The sequence below is a fragment of the Schistocerca gregaria genome, chromosome 1, assembly GCF_023897955.1.
Source record: "Schistocerca gregaria isolate iqSchGreg1 chromosome 1, iqSchGreg1.2, whole genome shotgun sequence".
Lineage (NCBI taxonomy): Eukaryota > Metazoa > Arthropoda > Insecta > Orthoptera > Acrididae > Schistocerca > Schistocerca gregaria.
The window spans coordinates 783,537,621-783,562,252 of NC_064920.1; the positions used below are offsets into that span (position 1 = coordinate 783,537,621).

The following is a 24,632-nucleotide window of genomic DNA, read 5'->3' on the forward strand; positions in this document are numbered from 1 at the left end:
TGTCACAAAAACAGCCGAAAATGTTTTTGGGCATGACATCATTCTTTAGGTGGATCATTCAGAATCAACTCTAAAGCAACCAAGAATTACTGGCTTTGTTAAACAAAAGTTCTCTCTGGTCCTGATCCCCCAGTGCCCGGAAGCTTTTGACAAAACTAAAGTTGTGCCAGGCCATGCTGAGATCTTGCACCATCCCGATACGGGAAAGGATTTTTTGTTTCATCTCAAATGAGTCATACTCAGGACTTGGATCTTATTTATTTCAGACAGTTGAGGTTTATAGTTAAATGGAAGTCCATGTCATCATGTGACGTTGCAAGTTCTTACGGGATCAAATTTATTGCAGTAAAATACCTAGATGTGGAGCCTGGTGAACATACAGGGAGCTGCAAACTTGTGTCTTAGCCATGACTTATAGCACATCTGTCGCTACTAGCTAGCATGAGAATGGGCTTCTGTGTCACTTAGAACGACCTTATATTCATACCCCCTATGAATCTAAATAAAACATATTAAATATCAACATATTATTTTCAAACTTGGTATACTATTTTTTGTTATTCAGAAGAAGATCTCCAAATTACAAAGCTGTATATATAATAGTTTCGACGATTCAGAAAATTACCTACAACCCACCAAACCGACACTCAGGGTGAAAAATTCAGTTAGAAACGATTACAGTTTGTCTTTTGTTACCATTTGAAATCATTCACTGAGTTCTCAATATATCAAATCAATTAGTTTGAATTCTTATTTTCAAAACTTCAATTATTCTTCATTTCATAGTACAAAAATTCAGAAAAAATTTCCATCTGTTTATTATGTTGTTTTGTGAATAAATGAGAATGAGTGAGAGTGTGTATGTGGGACATACGAAAATATTCAATATTATATTATGTACAACATTAAGTAATTGGAATGCAGGAAATATGTAATTTACCCACACTGCTGATGACACATGTCTAGGGGTGATAGGTTTTGTAAGAAGGCGACCAGAATATTAGTTTAATGTGCAATCGTTTTCGAAATTATTTTCAAGATTCATTTTATTTCGTTTTGTTTTATTAAACATTGTGTTAGTATTGACACTTTGGGATGACATAAATTACTTTCTGAACAGTGATTGGCTTAGGCGAGTTTTGCCATGAGAATGATCTCTAAGGATCTTTCTGATTAGTCCGTCAGACTGATCAGCCAATGAGAATTAAGTAGTTCCCGTGCACAGCTAGTGAGATATGCTGTGAGTGAGGTAGTATCGGGAGAGTCGCTCGCCAGATTTGGACATGGAAGGAGATGTTAAATGTGATGATTCTCATTATGTATACAATGATATTGAGTTCCTCAAGTTTAATATGTGTGGTGACTAATGCTGATGTAGTATCAACAGTTTGATGAAGGTTTGGAGTTTTGGGAGTATTTTGTTGGGAAGTTAGTCTTGTGTGTACTTTCGGCCTTTATGCAAAATTCCGTGTGGTGTATTCTGTATTCAGTTGTGGAGTATTTGGTGAGCAGCTCTTTTAAAGAAACCCACTGAAAAGGCCGAAATGTAAAACTCATTTATAGTAGCGGATCTGTGACTGTGAGATCGTGCCATCAATCGGGTTGGACTTGAGTAAATTTCTGGCTGCTTTGCATGCGAAACTGGTTGTATGAACTGTGAACAGAGAACTATAGATACGTTAGTTAGGTAAATGCAGACTCGATAGCTCATTTTCATGTGTACTAGAAGCAATAAAAAGACCTATATACAAATTTTTTGGAAAATTTACTATGTGAAAAAATACACTATATCACTACCCGAAGTCTTGATATATGTGAGATTGCAGGAACTGAAATACTACTGGAGTTTGTGCGCACTTTGCAGGATAGATATTAGGCAGCATTTTCTTCAGTACTGCTTTTTCGCCATCTAGTAAGTATCTATGCTTGCAGAGTGAAGGGATGTTGAGCAGAAGCTGTACTGAGGTAGGTGGACGTTTATTTTGAACAGTACGACGAATGATTTTTTTTTAACCCGCCCCGCAGCAATCAGGTTCGCTTGTAGGGTGTGGACAGTGTGTTAAAGGTCATACTCGGCCCTCTCCATGGACTGGTCTCTTAAGAAGTTTCATTACTTTATCTGTGGTTGGCATGTTACAGTGTTCTGCAACAACAAAGCTTTAAGTTTTCCTTTAATCTGTAGGCTACACTAGCAGAGGTTAATGTGGTGGGTATTGTTCTTGCAAGAATATGATTTTGAAATTGTTTATATAAAAGCTAGTGAAAACGTTATTGCTGGTGCATTATCCATGTTACCCTATGGCTCGCCCGAGTTTAATGAACCTGTAGAACAGGTGATAGATTACAAAGTGTTGCTTATGAAGGACACTGTTCAGTGATGATATTACTTATAGATGTGTAAAAACATGAAAGCACTGCAGGATACAGATCCTATGTGTTCAAAAGTTAAATGGTTTTGGTAATTCAGACAAATCAAAGACTGAGTCAGAATTACACCTTGCATAATGATGTGTTTTTCCACAGGAGAAATACAGACAATGAGTTGTTGTTGTTTGTGTGTGTATGTGTGTGTGTGTGTGTGTGTGTGTGTGTGTGTGTGTGTGTGTGTGTAACACGTGCAAACCACAATCACCTGATATGGTGTACATACATGGCCTGGGGATATTGTTGTAGGATTGAGAAATGTAAATGGAAAATTGCCACATACTGTTACTTGCCAAGTCTGCACAGAAGAGTACATAGTTTTTTGCAAGCATGTTGTATGTCAGAAGACTAAACCAATGAACCTGCTAAGTAAAATTCCCTTGCATCCGATTCTGACAAGTAACCTGGAGGAACTGCCTCAACTGACATTTCTGGGCCATACCCTCAAGGAAGGGGAGGTGTGAAATACCTAGTTGCAATTCACAGTTTATTTCAAAACATGTCTGTCTACATGTCATGAAGTCTACTGATGTTGCACCAATAGTCAAGAGATTGAGGGATGACTACTTCCCTAGCTTTGGAAATCCCGATGCAATATTATGCGACAATGCATAAAATTTTACTAGGCGAGTTTGGTGCTCATTTCTGCATGAGCATAAAATCAAACAAATTCTGATTTCACATTTACATTCTGAAAGTAATTGTACAGAATGAATTTTCAGAGAATTCAATCATTTTATCAGAACTACACACCACATAAGCAGACAAAGTGAGCTGATTTTGTCACCCTGTCTGAGGACATAATGAACAACCTTTCACATCTTTCCTCAGGTCACAAACCAAAAGAACTTATGCTAAACGAAGTCGAGAAAAATGAGTGAAGGTCTCTGCTTCCAGTGGCCCTGAGATGTGACATCTCATGGTGAAGAGAAGAAACTCCATCTCTTGTGTCCTTGAATGCCAGTGCTGTGACATGCAAGGGAGCATATGATAAAAAACTAGGTCAGACCCAGTGGTTTGACCTATATGAGATGGTGCTACTTACATCTCATCCTAAGCCATCCCTTCTAAAGAAATAGAACAAGCAGTGACAATTATTATACAGTGGCCCATACCAAATAATGAAAATTACACATGACGGACACTTCCTCTTTGTGTACCCGAATTCGTTTAAACTCCAAGGACTACAAATTTATGACATTTTTATCTTGTACTTTGTATACGTAAGTATCTCAATATAAAATATATAAAATGACTTGACTTTTTGTCAAATAATGCATGAATGATGGTGCTTGTTGCTCGAAGTACTGAAAGCAAATGATGCTTGTGCAAGCAGTAAACTATTCACTTAAAATGATGTCAGTTCTTATGATAACCTGTGCTATATTTAATGTTGATTCATATTTTGAGGATTGTGTCCTCCACACACCAGTTAGTGCCTTCTGCACTATAAATTTTAGTAATGTAAGTGAATTCAAGCTAATATTTTTATCTTGCCATTTGGCTAATGTGTTCTTTTATGTAATGTAAATGGTAATCTAGAATTTAGTCACTGAGGATATGGATCCTCTCATTACATGTGTTACTAATGAGTGGAACATCACTGTAAGCACCTGCATGACGATGACTTTTGCGCCTAAAGTGCGAACATTCATAACCAATCATTACATAGACTAATAATCATTGCAAACATGGACTTAGTGGTAGTCGCTATTCCATAATTTTCTTTGAGATACAGATCTCTAGAAACAAACTATATATAGTAGTTTCAAGTTTCATGAACTGAATACTTCTGTGAAATTAATTCTGATGTACCTAATTAGTATACCAATTTTAAATTCTATGATCTCTGTGTTCACTACAGTGTATTATATAATACGTTTTTCTAAAGTGTATTTGTGTTTATGCTACGAGTATATGTTTGTATGAATAGTTTGCTATGTCCTGAACATGATGTGGAAAATGAGTTATTGGGTAGATGCTGAAAGTGTGTCATGTGAGGTTAGTTTATGTTGTACTGTTGTGTTGGCCAGCCTTGTTGTTTTTCTGGCTCTGGTCATTTAGCTTTCCTTTCTGTGATGTTTGGGTTTAGGAGGCTTGATGTCTCAACCTTTTATCTACATTATCTTATTTGTTAGACCTTGGGCCAATTGCAAGTGTCAGACTGACTGATAAATTCCAAACTTGGAAAATAAAGCTGACTTTAACCTATGCCTTGTCTCTGAAAATCACTAATTACTTGTTAACTGACCATTTGTAATTAATTAGGAAGTACAATCTTATGAAAAAGAATCTCAAAAGACTATTGTCATGATACTGGGACTATAGCGCAAATATTATGCACAGTTCCAGTGCACAAGCTATTCACAGATAGTCATGTGACGAATTATGATGCACAGACACTCCATGAAGTGAAGAAATTCACAAACACATTGGCAAAGCAAAACTTTCTCAACTCCGTGTGAGGCCAACAGACATGAAACAGAAGAATGTGCATAGCAGTAGTGTTTACTCACACCTGCTCGGCCCCGATTGGGTACTCCCTCGGACAATGTAATCTTCGATCTTGCAGGTAGTGCACTCTTCACAAAGACTGTCACAGAATAAACATGCATGTGACGAAGTTAATAGCATGAGAACTGAAGAGTCACCTGACTGTGCATGGTAGCTGATGGGCACAGCTCAGATATTATCAGAATATTGTCACGTTGTGTGCATTATTAAACTTAAACCTTTCTGTATGGCAGCAAGAATTTACTTACATGCCATATATGGACACTCCAGCAGTGTGTGTGGTGTCATTTTGAAATAAATGTGTGTTTAAGAGACATTTCTGCTCTCTTGAGCACTGCTGTTTGTTTAGCATTAAATGTTTTGAACACTAGTAAATGTTGAGCCAGCGGACAGCACATATAGTACCAACTTACAGACAGTGTACATAAAGTGAGTCCATAGTGAAACGGATAACGATCAAAGTTTTGCATAAAACCAGAAAATGGGTCAGGACATAAGTTCAGAACATCACATTGGCAGTAAAACATGAACGAGTCTTTATCAATCACTGATGCTGGAATTTGACTTTGTTTCATGAAACCTGTCGAGTACTGTGCAAACAGTTTGCAACACTCCGGAGCCTACCAGTGCGCGCGCCTGCACTTTCGAAGTTCACGGTTCCTGCACACTGCTATTTTGCTGACAGTGTACGTGCAGGGGGCTGCCTGCAGTCATCAAGCTGAGGACGTGGCCTGCTCTCATGCCCCCCCCCCCTTCCCCCCCCCGAGTGCTCTCCTGCTGATGCACAAAATGAAAATTTCATCGACGAGCCTACATTGAGTTTATGTCATTTAAACAAGAAGATTCTGATGTTACTCAACATTATATGACCATGAGTTAGATCTGTATAAATTTCTTACAATTTGGATATTTTCTTTGACAGCCATCGCTAGAAGACCTTGAGTCTTCTTTTCTTTGTATAAATTCATTACTTTTGAACTTTTCTGCATCAACACTTGTCAGAATACTACGAGTCAACTTGTCTACACTGTTTTTGTACAACTTCAACCTTTCTTTGGACCATCGCCGACTGTTGATCTGTGAAGACGTCAAGTCTACTTAGCATTGCATCTAGCCAAATTTCTAGAAAATGGTAATAGTCTGAAGCGTGACCATTTCAAAATTCATCCTTGGCAAATTTATGACATGAAATCATTGAAATCGGCTATAACAAGTGAAATCTTTAACTAACCAAGTTGATGTGAAATATCTGATTTGTAAATCATTGTACTTTTATGAAAAACTTTAATCTTTTGAAGTTATCACTCATCTATGGATCCGTGTATTGGTTGTAAAGATACAAATACTCTATGACTGAATTTGAATTCTATTTTACTGAAATACCTATAAAATACATAATTAATTAAATCAAAATCATCATCTGATTCTACTGTATGTAACAAGATCTGAATTTCTTATGGTATATGTACACTTAACCTGTGTACCAACTTATGTACTGAAATACTTTGTGAAATGAAAATATGGCAACCCATTGTACCATGGCTTATAGCCTAATGTTGGCCGAAGACTTGAAGGTATTCAGTGTTTTGTATACCTTAAGGCCTTAAAAGGGTAATGTGTTATTACTTTTTATTTCATCCCATTTTGTATGTGTGAACTGTTTACGAACTAATTCTGTAAATGATGCACCTGTGCTCTTACATTAAGTAAGTATCAAACATATAAAACCTCATATCTAATCGCTGGACTAATTTTGTTCATCTGACATTTATACTTCAGATTTTTTGTTATCTCTTGTGAGTTTTGTCTTTTGCTGTCTTGCTCTGCGGATGCCATTCAGCTGTGCTCACTGTAAAGATTATTACGTAAATGATAATTAGAATTTTCAAACAATGGAAAATCCAGGATGACACGTATCAATACTATGAAAAGGAAAGTAGCTACTCACCATACAGTGGGGATGCTGAGTCGCAGGTGGCTTCAGTTGCCAGAGACTGCAACTGTGTGTGTGTGTGTGTGAGAGAGAGAGAGAGAGAGAGAGAGAGAGGGAGAGGGAGAGAGAGAGAGAGAGAGAGAGAGAGAGAGAGAGAGAGAGAGAGATCTATTTTTGACGAAGGCCATACTGGCCGAAAGCTTATTTGTGACAGTCTTGTGCCTATCTGCAACTCAGCATCTCCACTATATGGTGAGCAGCAACTTTCCTTTTGATAGTATAATTTGGAGGAATCACGAGTGGAACAGATGTATCAATGGCACTTTGCTAGTAGATGTTAATGACCAAACACTTTTCATGCTCACTCATTGTGTCTTACGCTGTACATTCCTGAGATATTTGGTACGATCATTTTATGTGCACTTCGCAGGATTTTCACACAAGCTATGCAAAGAATGATTCGGTCATTCATCTACTAAAAATGACATCATTGTGCAGTCTACATCAGTCAGACATAGGCCCCACGAACATTTAGAAGTTTCTGATGGTGATCAATTTCCCTTATATGTTGCATTCTCAACTTCACACCAAATTCGGTATGAAGCATTAGTTGTATTAGTGCATTGAGCCATACGTATTGCGGATGACAATATGCACAACCATCATCTGGTGACACACAATTTTTTTTAAATTTATATTAAATCATTGAAATTACTGTTTTTGAATCTATTTACGAGTAGTAACATGCCAAGAATCATAGGACCGGTAAATGTGATGAAGGATTTAATAGAATTTTTAGCCAATTAATATCAGTTAACACAAACGGAAAGAAGAAGATGAATTTTACTTTTTTGCAAGGAACTCAACTGGATCACTAACACTGACCACTTGTTTAGAATAAATTCTGCTGATAAATGAACTGCAGTTCACAGGACTTTCAGATAGCAGTTCAGGCATTTGGCTGAACAAAGGGCACCTATAGTTTCAAATATAAACTGCTGATTTAATGGAACTGCTCTATTCAGATAATTGCCCAGCATTTTAACATCCACACTGCTGCATGCTGTTCCTCAATGCAGAAAGGGTGCACACATCTCTGCCATGTGACATCATCCGTTCTTTGTTCCAGCAATCAAGGAGGAGTTGTGGACGAACCCCTTTAATCTTGTTCTATCCACTGAAAGTTGTTGGCTTATGAAATAATTAATATTTGGGCATCTTTTGTCAATGCATTCATGCATCTGTTCTCTCAAATGTCATGACGCCTTCCAACAGGTGTTTTGCCTGGCATAGTTCTTTCAAAACATTTTATGAGTATTCTCAAAGCAGGAATGACTAGGAGAGAAAACAAGCTGTAGAAACATGGATGAGTATGGGAAAGGTAGATGCTATCTTTAGGAAAAAAGACAAATAATTGTATGAATATTAAGAGCTTATATGGCAAGCTAGCACTTAGCAAAGAAGGGAAGGCTAAATGGTGGAACATATATACATGTCCCATGAGGAGTGGTTAAAATTCATAGATATCATATAAATATTTGTCGATATGACAGGAATGATCATTTGAAGCAAAAGAGCCTAGAAAATGTGGGGTCTAAAATGCACACCTTAAGAGCAACAGGCACTACTTCATCTTCATTATTGTGAAACAATTCTCTTCTGATGTGAGCTATTTAATTTACGTATTTTGTTAGGTGGCAGTATGGTCCAAAACAGGTAAAAATATTCTGTAAACATGGGCTCTAAAGTGCATACCTCAAGAGCTATGAGCACTTGCTCATCTTCGCTACAGTGAAATACATCTCTTCTACTGAACAGATGCTCATAGCTCTTAAGGTATGCATTTCAGAACCCATGTTTACTACAGAATTTTTCCTTGTTTTGGTCCATTCCATCAGCCCCCCGCCCCCCAAATATGGAAAGCAGAGTCAATGTTAGCTAGCTTTTTTTTATTTGAATGATCATTAGTGTCATATCTCTGACTATTGATCATTTCTCTTGGGACACTATGAATAGAGGTTATATGTAAGGGAAACAAACTGGAGGGAAATATTTACAAAGATAAGAGGAAGCAGGAGAAGGTAAGATTGGAGATACGATACTGCGAGAAGGTGTTGACGGAACACTGAAAGACCTAAGTCTAAACAAGGTTCCTGGAATAGACAACATTCTCTAAGACTTATTTAGATACTTGGGAGTGCCAACCACGAAAAACTTTTCCACCTGGTTTGCAATGTTTATGTCACAGGTGAAATACTCTCAGACTTGAAGAAGGGTGTAATAATTCCAGTTTCAAAGAAGGCATGACAAGTGTGAGTAGTACTGAACAATCAGTTTGATGAGTCATGGCTGTCAAAATACTGACATGAATTATTTACAGAACAATGGAGGAACTGGTAGAAGCCAACCTTGGGGAAGATCAGTTTGGGAACACATGAGGCAATACTGATTCTATAACTGATTTTAGATGATAGGCTAACAAAAGGCAAACCTATGTTTACAGGATTTGTAGACTTAGAGAAAGCTTTTGACACTGTTGACTGGAAATTTGACTTCGAAATTATAAAGGTAGCAGGGGTAAAATACAGGGAGTGAAAACTTAATTACAACTTGTACAGAAACCAAATGGCAGTTATAAGAGTCGAGGGGTAGGAAAGTAAAGGAATGGTTGAGAAGGGAATGAGACATAGTTGTTGCCTATCTGCAATGATTTTCAATACACTGAACAAGTAGTAAAGGAAACCAAGGATAAATTTGGAAAAGGAATTAGAGTTCAGGGTGAAGAAATAAAAATTCTGAATTTTAATTCTGTCAATGGAAGACTTGAAAGAGGACCCGAAAGGAATGGATTGTTTCTTGAAAATAGGTTACAAGGTGAACATCAATAAAAATTAAAACAATAGTAAGAATGTACCTGATTCAAATCAGCCAATAATTTGGGAAATTAGATTAGGAAATGAAGACAATGAAAGCAGTAGATGAGTTTCGATATTTGGGCAGCAAAATGAGTGACGATGGCTGAAGAAGACAGGATATAAAATGCTGTCTTGCAATAGTAAGAAAAATATTTCTGATAAAGAGAAATTGGTTAACTTGAATATAAATTTAAATGTTAGGATATCTTTTCAGAAGGTAATTGTCTGAAGTGTAGTCAAGTACAAAAACGAGAAGTGGATGATAAACTGTTCAGATTAAAAGAAAATAATAGGAGATTTTGGAATATGGTGCTACAGGAGAATGATGATTACATGCACAGATAATATAATTAATGAACAGTTTCTAAATAAAGTTGAGAAGAAAAGAAATTTGTGGCACAAATTGATTAAAAGAAGTGGTCAGTTGATAGAATACATTCTGAGGCGCCATGGAACTGTAAGTTTGGTAACAGAGGGAAGTATGGGGATACAAATTGTAGAGGGAGACCAAGGGATGAATATGGTAGGCAGGTTCTGATGGATATTGGTTGTTACTCATCACACAGAAATGGTACTGAGTTGCGCACAGGCACAATGAAAATGACTGCTAATATATATTAAATCCTGGACTTCCCATTACTGGATACAGGTTGTAGTAGTTATGTGGAGATGAAGAGGCTTGCACATGACAGACTAGTGAAGAGCTGGATCAGACCAACTTTGGACTTAAATACCACAAAAGTAACATTTTCGAATAACTTCTCACTAAAGGAAAGAGAATTTATTGTAAAAAATAAGGTATTTAGAATTATGCTGTTTCCAAAATAGTATATTTTGCAGGCATCTGTTCATGCAGTTGGGGATGGCTTATTGACAACATATCTCAAGTCAGAAAGTAAAACAGAAAGTGTAAGGAAAAAGTGATCTGTACTATAATCTAGTAACCTAACTTTTAACATAAATTATAAAACTCTTTAAAAATCTAATCTTCATAGCGGCATAAACAGACAGACAGGCGGTAACAACATTTTCAAACACAGATTTAAGTTTTTTTTCCTGAACAACTTGTTCAATATATGTGCAAAAACAATTGGTTGCCAATTCAGTTTGTGACTGACTACTTACTTCTATTGAAATCAATCTCTCTCTCTCTCTCTCTCTCTCTCTCTCTCTGTGTGTGTGTGTGTGTGTGTGTGTGTGTGTGTGTGTGTGTGTGTGTGTGTGTGTGTGCGCGCGCGCACGCATGCATGTGTGTGTGCGCGCGCACGCGTGTGTGCGTGCATGTGCTCGCATGTGTGAACAGTGTGCAGCTTTTTTTTCTATTGGCCTATTCCACATCATGACATTTGTCATGAATATTAAATAAGGAAACCATAAAAAAATGTAGCCATCTTAAAAATGAACCGCAAACATGGAACTTTGGGTAAAATGTGAATATTTATAAAACTATTAGAATAATTTTCATGAGAAATACCTTTTAAAATGTATAATTAAGACTGGAGGTAGATACAAAATGTCAAATTTTTTCACGGCATCACGTTTCTCCTTGCAAGCAGGACACGTCCAGCCAGTGATTCGTTCACCTGCTAAGTACAGTTTCAGGCAGTCCTAGAAAACATAGGACCTGTTACTGAGAACCAACAGGACTGATTATATATTACAAGGCTTTTATAATTTTTTATCAACAGTCTCAGTCATTCACATAAACAAATGAAATGTTCAGAATGAACAACAGCACACAGTTTCTTTCTTGGAATTAAGGTGCTGTAATATTTCCATAACAAATATTCATTATTTTTATTCTATAATATTTGTTAGTTACATGTAACTGTATATATTACAGCACTTAAACAGAACTACAGGTTACAGGTAACAGAAAATAATTGTTACCCTACAAAATATAAATACTGCCAGTGTGCTACACAAAATACTGTGTCATTTCTTTTTACGTATTAGTTAAAGTTTGGGTGTTGCAATAGATTTTCATATAGTTGCAGTTTTGTCCAAAATATAAGTTGACATACGTAAAACTGTTGTTTAACACCAGCAGAATTGTGGAGACAATGTTTTGAGTACCACTGCCAAGACATTTAGACACTGTTAATGTTATAAGTTATTTATATAGTACAGTTATATAAATAACACAAAATGATAATGAATATTTTATTTTATTTACTTGCTACTATATTACTATCAAAACAAAACCTATTTTGGTGATTCAAAATTAGATAATAATGTACAACCTCCCCCCCCCCCCCCCCTCTCTTTAAGGCTGACCACGAAATACAACCAGTTTCTCAGACGTTTATTAAATTTTTAAGTAAGTTTTTATTTCAAGTTGCTTTTTTCCAATACTACTACTACTACTACTACTACTACTACTACTACTACTACCACCCCAGCTGCTGCTGCAAATAACATACTACTACCGGGTGAGCCTTAAATAACACATACAGAGTCTTGTTAATGTATTTATTTTTGTTCAGATTTGTATCACCATCAAGCTTCAAAACACTATTACTTACATCAAGCGAGCAGTTGTTATTATGTGGCAATGGAAGTGTCAAATTGGAAAATGTCTCATATGTTACTGATTCTTTGTCACATCTGAGGCACCTGACAGTTGATTTTTGCTGTCCATAAAACAGATCAACAATGAACGACTTGTTTTTCCTCTTAAACTCTATAAAATGCTTGCTTGCCTCATTCAAGACACTTTGGCTCTCATTTATTCGGGAATCATCTTTCTGAAAGAAAAGACACATCAAAGTAATATGCAAACATATCATAAACAACAAATGTATAAAAGACGAATATTCATTCTCTCATTACAGTAAATAATGAAGACTTTGAGGCCCACATTCTTTTCTTCTTGTACATCTCTTCCTAAATTGCAGCCGGCCGAGTGGTTCTAGGTGCTACAGTCTGGAACCGCGCAACCTCTACAGTCGCAGGTTCGAATCCTGCCTGGGGCATGGATTTCTGTGATGTCCTTAGGTTAGTTAGGTTTAAGTAGTTCTAAGTTATAGGGGACTGATGACCTCAGAAGTTAAGTCCCATAGTGCTCAGAGCCATTTGAACCTAAATTGCAAAATGTGCTGTGTGACACTATTTTCATACCACTGCAACACAAAAACACATCAAAGATATCAGCTATATAAAGAACCTTAAAACAGGATGCAATCTGGAATGGCATTAGTGACTACCTCAAAATATATTGAGGCAACGATCAACGGTGTTCCTATACTGTTCCTACAGGATATTTTAAGTTGACTTTGCCATGTATTATTGCACCTTGTGTACAATTCTGCTGATGAGTGTTTCAAAGTAATGCAATAAATTTATGTTGTTGGAGAACGATAATTTTATTACAGTTGAAAGAAATGAGTAGCATTTTTTCAAAACTCAATAAACACAAAAAAGTACATTTTTGAGGAAACACGTTTTTTTTAAATATTTACTAATAAATGAGGTAATTTAACAATTAACACAGACTTTTTACGCTTGATTTCAGCTGTGTGTTTGACTTTTATTCTTATTGTTTATTTCAGAATAGAGGGAGAAAATTTCCAAGTTTTTCCAAAAGTCAATAAATGAAAAGATGAAAGTTGGAAGTTTTGTTGATATAAACATTCAAATTGATTTTTTTCCATTTTTTAATATTTAACATTAATTACAAAGACAGCTTCTTTATAGTTGATTTTGGACAGAAATACAATAATGCGCAACATCATAAGACTGTAACATTATACATTTCTACAAATGTTTGATAAACAGAAGTGTAAAATAACAAACACTGCTGAAATACAATACAAAATACTGCTGCAACATTACTAAACTGGAACTCTATTGATCACTTTCAACAATGTCCTTATAAAACTCTTCTGCTCTTTCTGGTTCATTAAAATGCCTGATAAGTTTTAAGACATTCTTTTTCTTTTCCTTGCTGACTGTGATATCCTTTTCCAATAAGGCTGCTTTCCTCTCTTCTAGGCTGTTGTTTCTGGATTTCTGTATCTCAACCTCTAAAGGACAAAACAATACGTTCTTCTTAGACTTTTCAAAAGCTTTCACTCACTGAGCAATCATTCAGAAAAGCTCCTTAGGTCACACAGCTTTTAATGGATTGGATCTGAGAGCATTTGCTTCCCAGTCTTTATTTAATACCTTGACAATGCCATCTTGTTCCATGACTTTACAGTATTCAATCAGTGAAAGAATATCTTCCTTTTATTGGTAGTCTTTATCCAATCTACAAAACACTCTGTCATGCATTAGGCCTTCCCTCAGCCTGTTGCAGCTACACCTGGCCATCATTTTGCAGGTCTTCCAGTGCATCTTTTACCCTGCAGAATGCAGGACAGAAAACCATACGATGAACTGTGTCCACGTACCGTTTTTTTTTTCAATTTGACTGGTCTCAAAATAAATGCATTTCATTAGACCATTCCCTGGTTTGGATGCCTTACGACTGCTGACAAAGTCCAATGGCACGGGGGCTACTTGGCCGCATCCTTTCGGTCCTTCTGTTTCAGACCAAGTATAAAACCAATTCTTTCCTTTGTCTGTACTTGGGAATGAATCAGAATGTACAAATCGTTTAGCCAAACGTGTCTTGAATATAATACTTCACCTACGGTGTTGTCCGATTCTGTTGTATATCAATAAATACTTTAGCCACATTTGGATTTTCCTTCTTCATTATTGAATAGAATGTTTTTGCACAGAATGAAACCTGTGGTTTGTTACTAATTGATTTTTTCTCTCCAGATCTGTTCCTTTTGAGAGTCTACCTTTGGACACCCCTGATGTTGCTCAAAAGGTCGTGCCACATACAAGTACTGTCTGGCCATTTTTCTTACTTATGCTGTACTTTATTTCAATAACATTTTTTCTTTATGTTTCATTCATGTTGTACATTCTCCCTGATAAATCTGGCTCGAACTTGGCAATAATCAGGAGTTAATGTTGTTGTGTAAACCACTAATTTAGTTCTGGCAGAAAGTGCTTGCCTACAGTTTTTTATTGCAAAAAACTCTCTGACATTACCATTGAAAATTATGTCCTACACTGTCAGTCTCCATTTTCAAGTCTCTCAGAAGCAAAGTACAGTTTGTGTTTATTGGCTTTTGCTTTAACTGGCAGAGAGCAAGCATCAAGTTTTGCAAAAACTCTTAGGTCTCAACACCCTATAACAATATAAAACACTGGCTTTTGACAAAACCATTTCAACAGGCCATGCATCATAAAAAGCTTGATTTGTAAATTTAAAAAATCTAAATTTTGAAAAGCTGAGCATTTACTGACTTTCTGAAAAACTGCTCCTCAAATGCCTGTGTTCTTGTTTGAAGAATGTGTGTGACATTTGTCTACTGGAGCCTTAAAATACTCAGGATAGCACTCAACGCAAACTAAATATTCATACCATTAACAGAATGACACCGAGAAATATATTAAAATCATTTACAAAAAGCTTTTATTCCCTCAATTAAAAATAGATTCATGTGCATTGACATGTAGGGGCAATAGAAAAGAGACAACCATTGTCATGTTTAAGATTTTTTTAAGGGTAAGTCATACAGTGATTGAAAGATAAAAGTTTCTATTAAACAATGGACACTCCAGGTTGGAACATCAACAAGGTAGATTACCACTCACCCACACTGACTAGCATACAGACAACAAAAAGCTTTCAGCAAAAGCCTTCTTCAAAAAGTAAACACACCCATATTCACACAAGGAAGCACATCTCAGGCACACATGACCAGTCTCAGCTGCCGGAGGTGGACAAGAGCTGTTAGTGTAACAGTCTTTTCACTGTGTCTGTCTGCAACTCAACACTTCATCTGAAAGGTTACAAGCACTCCAGCTTGTCTCCTTCCATTAATAAGTTAACACTATCTGCTCCATGTTATGACAGGAGATACGCGCGTCATACTATTCTCATAGCTTTTTTTTTTTTTACCCTGTTTACCAAACTTGATTCTGAGTGCTGTATTTCATAAAAAGTGCAGGTGTTGTCTGAAGTTATGTCAGTTTCGACAAAGGGATTCTTGAGAACCTTGTAGTTTGTTTCCCCAGGAGTTGCAGAATGGCTGAGGTGCACAATTCTGGAAATAACAGCGCAGTTCACTTGCCACTCAGAGGATTATGTCCCTCATTTACACTGTTGGTGGAGACAGCAGAGTGAGACTTGTGGGACTCCCTGTCACTGAAAGGAGGACAGGATTTGTGGTGTTGTGGCATACAGTACTGTCTGTGCCCAGCTAGCTGGCCCACAACCTATTAACACCTGGAAAGAACTCACTGTTTCTGAAGAGGCCAAGCCTGTTCTTACTACATTGCTACGATGATGAGTGGGAATGTAACCTTTTCCCAAAACAGTTTCTATTAATGATTTGTTACATTTGCACCAAAGTGGAGAAATTTTTCTCTCTTCAGATGCATTAAAAAAAATAGTTTTAATGGAAGTGATTCATAACTGAATTTACATGACTACACTGTCCAAACAAAATCTTATGACTAAATTATTTTCTCATTGGTTACAAATCAGAATTCCATCAGTGAATACAAGTACACTTGCAAATGCAACTATATAGTGTGATGGTATTACACAGTCCAGTCACATTAATGTGATCACCACCTATGTTCGACATCTATGTACCATAACCACTCACAGATGGCAGGTGGCACCACTAGCAGTGGATGGTATATGAAGTGTGTTGGGGGATGTGGAGAACAGTGCAGTTGTTGTCGTAATGTGGAAATGCAACAATTTATCTAATGTCCAAAAGAGTTTATCACTGACAAGGAAGGAAGTATTTCAGAAATTGCTAAGTTTGTAAAATGTTCATGTACCACAGTGGTTAAAGTATAGTTTGGATGGCAAAATGGCGCAATCCAAAACCAGTGCTAAGGCAACTGTGGTACACCACAGGCAATAGATGGCGGATGAACGATGGCTGCGAAGATGTGAACGGGGAACAGAACTGTAATTGTCAAGCAATTGACCACCCAGATGATCCAAGTGCTTACAACTGTCTTCTTCTCAATAACCATTCGGTGAATGTTGCTGTGTATGGAACACTGCAGCATGTGTCTGGTTCATGCCACCCATATTATCTGCTATTCTTTGGCAAAAATGGCTGCAATCTGCATACCAACACTCTAGCTGGATGTCCACTGGGTTGTGAAAGGCGGCCTTTGCATAAGAAACACATTTTATGCTCCATCGGACAGATCATTGTTGGAGTGTATGGTGTGAAATGTCTCAAAGCAAACACCCTGCAACAATCATTAGTCTTATGTTCTAGGGAATGTTTTTGTTGTATTCCCTGGGTGATCTCGTCATTCTGGAAGGTACAATGAATCAACACAAGACCGCATCCATCTTTTGAGATCACGTCCACTCCCACATGCAGTTTGTTTTTCCTTAGCACAATGGCATCTAGTGACAGTACAACTCAATGTGACACACAGCTCACTGCGTACGTACAAGGTGCAAAGAGCACCACGATGAGTTTACCAAACTTCCATGTCTTAACAATTTCACAGTTCCAGCGCCTTCCTGAACTTTTGAGTTGAAAAATTGAAGAAAAGTTTCGTTGCTGAATGCCTGCAGTAACAATGGCTCCATATAGGAACACTGAATATATTTATTAACCATTATAAAAAACTGAATCTATTAATCTACATCTACATTTATACTCTGCAAGCCACCAAACGGTGTGTGGCAGAGGACACTTTACGTGCCACTGTCATTACCTCCCTTTCATGTTCCAGTTGCGTATGGTTCGCGGGAAGAACGACTGCCAGAAAGCCTCCATGCACACTCGAATCTCTCTAATTTTACATTCGTGATCTCCTCGGGAGGTATAGGTAGGGGGAAGCAATATATCCGATACCTCTTCCAATCATTTTGATTGAAAACAACAGAATATATACAAACCTATTAATTGAATTGTTCACAGTGTTGCCACAAGCTGCTCAAAGCAAAATTCCCCAATTTCCAGAGACTGTTTTCGCATTTTTCCCCTGACAGATTTTGAGATGTGAAGGTTAAGTGAATAGGTAAGCTGGCAAAAACATGTAAGGACTTCTGTATTTCTGAATGTGTTATTAACACTAATTTTGAATGAACAGCAAGTTATTGTCTCCTTTACAGGATTTATGGTCTGAAGAGTAAGTAAATAGGAAAACTGTGCAAATAAGAACCATTTGTAGCTAAGGGTTTCTGTGTTTATTAACAAATTGACATGAGCTTCAAATTAACTGCATATTTTTGTTCCTTCTCCCATACACATGAACTTATCAGGCAAGTCAATGTGCCAGTTAGGACAAGAAACATAAAACAACATAACATTAAAGTTCACAAAATAAAAATGACAGCACAAGGTATGCACAGTGACATTTTATCTGCCAATAAATACTCAGTGTTTTGTCAAACAAACAATTAAAATCAATCAATGAAAACCAGTCAAAACTCCTTTGTGAGAGAAGTAATTTCTTCATTAATTCCATACATTTAGAGACCCTCCTGGGCAGTTTCCATGACTTTTTGGCCTTCAATTGATAAACTTGCTGGGTGATGGATGTCTTCCATCTAGCACTCTGGACTTCTTCATCCTCTTCACATTCTTCTCCTTTAAAGCCTCTCACTAGTGCAATAGTTCAGAATCATTCTCTTGCTTGTGTCAGTCTTGAAGACAATGACAGCTGATGTAAGGCTCTCATACACTTGAAGTATGGCTACAAATGACTTGGCTTCATGAGTGACTATCATACACCATCAACGAGAAAAACCTCGGTCGATGAAGGATTGACCATGGCTTCGAATAAGAACCTTTTGAAGAAAGCTAAGCAAATGCTGACAGGTTGTAGAGATTCAAGAACTTCTGCGTAAATTCTAGAACCACTCGGCCTTCTACCATCTCGAACACACAATATTTTAGAAACGAGTGTGAGAAAGTGGAATCCTACCTACAGCATGTCACATGTTTGTGTGTGCAGGTTAGAAATGAGTTGCGAGCAGAATGGAGATGCAGTGGCCGAACTGCACCAACGAGTACTTGCCGATAAATCCATGGAAGTTTAGTGAAAGTGGACAGAAGAACCACAGAGTGTTTATGCTACTCCATTCTAATTGTGTTTTGATCATTGTTATAGTAACGTGGAAAAAACTTTTGTCTTAGCCTTGTTGAAGGGAAGATATATATTAGGATCCATGTTGAGAATGGACATGGTTATTAAGCCAACCTTCTCTTATATGTAAATTAACTTTATTTCTGACGTTGTGACACTAACCCGCATTTGTTAATGTGAAGAGAGGGATTTTCTAAAATGTCTGAAGTTCAACTATACATCGTTGGTAGAATCAAATGAAACTTTGTACATCTACTTATTTTTATAAGCAGCAAAAGTCTTGAGAAATTCCTGTAACTAGTAACACACTTTGGAGAAAAAGAGTTTGCAGTGGCAGGCTAACCAGCAAGGAAGTTCGGCCAAACATCTCAAGTAAGTCATCTCGTTAAAGAAGTGGAAGTTTGCATACATACTACAACACTTTAAGTTGTCCAAACCATTATAACATGGTGACCTGTGTGAAAGGACAGAAGAAAACAGGAATTTTGAGACGAAAACGAGAGGAAAAGTTATCATATGTTGTCAAAGCAACCGAGCATACTAACCAGAAAATCTTGACGTGTTAGGCCAAGAAGAAATATGCCTAGAACAGTCCGAATTAGAAGATTCAGTGCGGCAGGGAGTATACAGCTCTCCCACGCATCACGGGGATGCAGACGCAGAAACCAACACCCGAGACTGCTGGCACCAGTTGCTGTTCACCGGTGCTGACCTGCTTACACATGCACTCATTTATGCAGCGAGAACTCTATGCTAGTTGAGTGTGAAACAAAACTTAATTACTGTAGTAACAAGTGTGACCGAATACTGTGGAGTGAATCTTTACTGTGTATTTATTATAATTACAATTAGCATTAAATGCTTACAAGGTCTACAGCCTACAGGAGTATGGATAACATACAGCAAGCCAAGGCTATGAAAGTTAGCAAAAAGGATATGACTGGTCTGAGTTAATAAATCTGATCAAAACTTTAAATTCTAAATTAGATGCCCAGAGTGAAGCTTCAAATGCTCAAATGCAACTCTAAGTAAAGAGCTATGTTTAGGCCATTCTAGTTTATACACTCAGAGTGAAGTTCTAAATAACCAGAGTGAAACCTTAAATAATCAAGCAACCAATATAGTTTTGTTAAGTGCGTTGACACACAGAGCAAAGAATTTAGTAATATATGCGAAGGCATAGAGGCTTTAAAGAATGAATTTGACATCTTAAATAGTAAAGTAGAGGATTTGAAATTAGACTTAAAGAATGAATTAACTAATTCCCTTGAACATTCATGTAAATCAACTGTTCACTGACTTTAGTCTGAAACAGAATGATAAATTTCAGGATTTAACAAAAAGGCTAGAATTGAATATTGAAGACAAATGAAATAGTGTGGAATCAGAGATGAATGAAAAGTTAGGATCCTTTGAAAATGTGTACAATGTTAAATTCAATGCTGTAAAGCAAGGGGGGAGTGTCGATAAGCAAGATAACTTGATGCCAATTATCCAATCACAAATTACAGGTGTAAATACAAGAGTGGATAATGTGGAAAGGAACTTCAAAGAGAAATTACCGAACTCTGATATCATAAATATAAGTAATTTGGAGGAACAGGGAGCAGAACTTATACATCGCAAAGTTTCTGAGAAAGTAACATCCGTAAACGTATCTCCTATTCTATCTTCTGAACTTAGTGATACCAAGAAAGTTATAGATGACCTGTGGAGAGAATTCAAACTTATCCAGAATAAAGTAGACAAAGGGGTAACTTCACATAATGAAGTATTAACTAGTGAAGTAATGACTGATCTACAATGGGGGGGCTAATTCCAGATTATCCAGGCAATTTCCTAAATTTAAGCCAGACAGGTATGTACATCCGACCCATTTTGTGGAGGGATTCAATCAAGATTTGCCAAAGAATTGGGAAGATTCTAAAAAGATTGAATTCGCTGTGGGGTACCTACTAGGAGAGGCCTCAGAATGGGGAACCGTAAAATATCGAGAATTTTTCTTCTTGGGGAAACTTCCGAAAGAAATTTAAAGAGAAATACTGGTCTACCAGTGCACAAGAAAAGGTAATATCAGATCCATAGGACCCGGGCGGAGTCATATATCTGCCCCGGGATGTTAACATTCTGTGTTAACAGGCAGAGTGATGACCGTCGGATCCCGAGTTGTTTTCGGTGTTTCTTCCAAAATAGTTTTCCTGCACCGAATTCCTTTAAAATTTTAAACTATTCTGTCATCTATTCCTAAAATCTTTCCAATAATTTTAGTAATTAGAAAACCAGATATGACAAGTAGAAAACTATCCAGGTGAATCACAGAATAAGAAGGAAATTGGTATTGACATGAAAATAAAATAAATGGGATATTATGTTTGTAGAAAACACAATAATGTGACTAGTTGAACAACTAATATACTGTAGTGTATAGATTTTTTATTTGGTATGGAATACTTTATACTTTTTGTGAGATGTGGTATAGATCAGAGGGTTTGTATCAATTTTGAAAGGTGTGGTTACATAGATAAAAGTATGGTTTACGAGAACACATAAATCATGGCTAACACAAAACATACATCACTCCTTTCAAACAACCGTCACAAACATGTGTGTCTGATTCTTCATAACTTGCCATTTTCATAGGGTTGCTAAGATTTCCTTTGGGACCTCAAGGGTGAAGGTGGGGATGTCCATTCTGTAGGGGACGATTTAACACCAAACCTCCTCTGGCGTCTCACTCAAGTACCTACGAAGAGGAGATCCTGGAGAAGAGGGGTGGGAAGGGTTTCCTGTCGTTGAGGCTATCTTCTTTCTCTTCTTTGATATTAGCAACTACATCTATTTTTTTACTTTCTTACTTCTCATTTGAGGACCTATCTATTTTTTCCCTCTTTCCATATTCACTAACTTCTATCGCTGAAGTCCTTCCTTGTTTCCATGGTTTCTAATAACCTATATCTTATCTTTAGATAAGAAGGCTGAAGAATCAGAGTACATGAACACACATCCGCATACACACAAGAATACCCTTATACACAAACTTTGAAATTACAGACTACAAACCTGTCATGACGTGAGAAACTGCCAAGTGTTGTAGGGGGAAAGATATGTGTACATCTGGAGATATGCACACATCATTTTTATGATGGTTCTACATCTTTTTTTTTTAATTTTATATATACAAAGAGGGGTTTATAAAGAAAGGATAATGGCAATGAACTCATGTGCAAAGAGAGAAAAGAGCATGTGAGTCTGTGGAATAACTATAAAGCAGTAATGAGCATGGGATAGGCAAGGAAGAGGCATGAGCAAAGAAGGAGAATGTAAGCAAGAGTGGCATTGATCGTGATAGTCATTTAAGAATAGTCATTATAATAAATACTCTGATAAATTGATGAATAGTAGGATAGTGGGACTTGTATTATAGGTAGACATAGTATCTATTAAGAGTATATAAGTTGAGAAGAAGAGGAGGACTCTAGGGAATAGATGATGTATTAAGAAGTGAAAGTGAAGTTTGAGACAGATTTGTATCTTAACCAGAAAATACTTGATTAGGTTATACATAGAAATGTACACTAGGCTAATGAACAGTGAGGCCTACTCAGAAAAGATAAAGGGGGCGTACCCGGAATTTACTGAGTATACAGGGCAGGCGTACCTATGTGGAGATAGGATGACCTGTGGCCTAAAAGATAGGAATGTTTTATATAGGGGCGTACCTACCAGAATGGAAAGAGGAAGAGCACTCATAAGGTCAACACTCAAGTAAGGTATACATACTGATCCTAGCAGAAGGGGACAGTATTGTGACAGAAGTCACACATTTTATAGGAATTATCCTAGAAAGTATGAATTCTATACAAAACTAGCATTATTACATTTCATGTAAATAAATAAGTGTCAAAAAGAATGCTTTCCTTTTTCCCAGAGTTCCTCCAAATTACGAAAAATAATAGAACTAGTACATACTGACGAAAAGGTAGTACAAAGAATAAGACTAGAAAATAGATCAATCAAGTGTCATAAACACTTAAAGTTTACGATTTGAAATAAGGAAAGAGTCCTCACGATTCCTAAATACTAGTCAATCTTACTAAATCACGAATGAACACTCAGGTCTTGATATCAAAGTAAAGTGAGAATAGAATAAAGAGATACTCAGCTAAAGATTGTTCTAGAGAAAACAAAAAGTTTTTATTGAAATGGAAGATGTATATATAAACCTATGTAAGAAATGTATAACGCTAAAATGTAAAATGTTATTATGTGCGATACTATGTACATGATGATTATGTATAAAATATCGTGTTCGTGAGTGGGGAGGATATGTAGTATTCCAGAATTTCTGCATAAATTCTAGAACCACTAAGCCTTCTAGTTTTGAATACACGGTATTTTAGATATGAGTGTGAGAAAGTGGAATCCTACCTACTGCATGTCACATGTTCTTGTGTGCAGGTTGGAAATGAGTCGCGGGCAGAATGTAGATGCCGCGGCAGAACTGCACCAACAACTACTTGTTGGTCGATCCACGGAAGTTTAGTGAAAGTTGACAGAACAACCCTGGAGCGTTTATGCTACTCTGTTCTAAATGTGTTTTGACGATTGTTGTAGTAATGTGGAGGGAGGGGGGGGGGGGGGAACTTTTGTCTTAGCCTTGTTGAAGGGAAGATATATATTAGGATTCGTGTTGAGAATGGACATGTTTATTAAGTCAACCTTCTCTTACATGTAAATTAACTTTATTTCTGATGTTTGGACACATGAGAGACTTACTAAACCATATTTATATATGTGAAGAGTGGGACTTTGTAAAATGTCTGAAATTCAAATATACATCATCAGTTGAATCAAATGAAACTTTGTACATCTACTTATTTTTATAAGTAGCAAAAGTCTTGAGAAATTCCTGTAACTAGCAACATACTTCAGAGAAGAAGAGAAAGAGAGTTTGTAGTGGCAGGCTAACCAGCAACGAAGGTCGGCCGAACATCTCAAAGAAGTCATCTCGTTAAAGAAGTGGAAATTTACATACATACTTCAACACTTTATGTTGTCCAAACCATTAGGAAGTGGTATCACCATCCACAAAATCTCCTTAGAAGTGATCAATTCTCGTCCTACTTCTATTATAGCTTTCGCAGGGATCTAAAAATTTTTGCTTACCAAGAAGTAGTGCGAATTCTTTCTCAACCTTATCACAGTCCGTAGCACTCTTTTAATTCTGGGAAGAGAACTGCTGCATGGCATTTGAGATTCTATTCACGCTAGTTCTGGGGCTGCTATTTATCACAACTGAATCAAAAAAGCTTATGTTTCTACAAATACTGTATGGTAAACTCTTGATTATCTGCAGTGATCGGGACTTCAAAACCCTGGATAATCAAATTCTGCAGATAATCCGCAGTTCATGTGCACAGTAATGTATTAGCACAAAAAATTAATAACATTGTCATAATTAAAATCATTAAACAAATGTTAATAATAAATTCAACTGCAATAATTGAAGTACATATGAAAATTACTTACAAAGAATACAGTATAATCCAGTTTCACATTACCTTACACAACTCTGAAACAAAATACAGTCCAGCATTTGTAGAGTTCGAGCAGCACATTGTTCACTACACTCACAATTTAACACGAGATTATCACTCACCTGTGATCACTCTTGGATTAAACTAAAATTTTCAGAAGGAAAAAAC

The 24,632-nt window shown here is 36.8% G+C and overlaps 1 protein-coding gene across 2 annotated transcripts in view; it reads right to left on the reverse strand.

The window, feature by feature from the left end:
- Positions 1 to 24,632, reverse strand: part of LOC126269060 (ubiquitin carboxyl-terminal hydrolase 8) — a 228,810-nt gene that overhangs the window by 16,085 nt on the left and 188,093 nt on the right. The window contains exons 14-15 of one of the 2 annotated variants that reach the window (XM_049973962.1): positions 12,312 to 12,533; positions 11,261 to 11,394 (exon numbers count right to left, since the gene is read on the reverse strand). In XM_049973962.1, coding sequence (XP_049829919.1) covers positions 11,261 to 11,394; positions 12,312 to 12,533 — 356 coding nt within the window. The remainder of the gene's footprint in view (positions 1 to 11,260; positions 11,395 to 12,311; positions 12,534 to 24,632) is intronic. The other variant, XM_049973963.1, reaches the window with a different exon arrangement.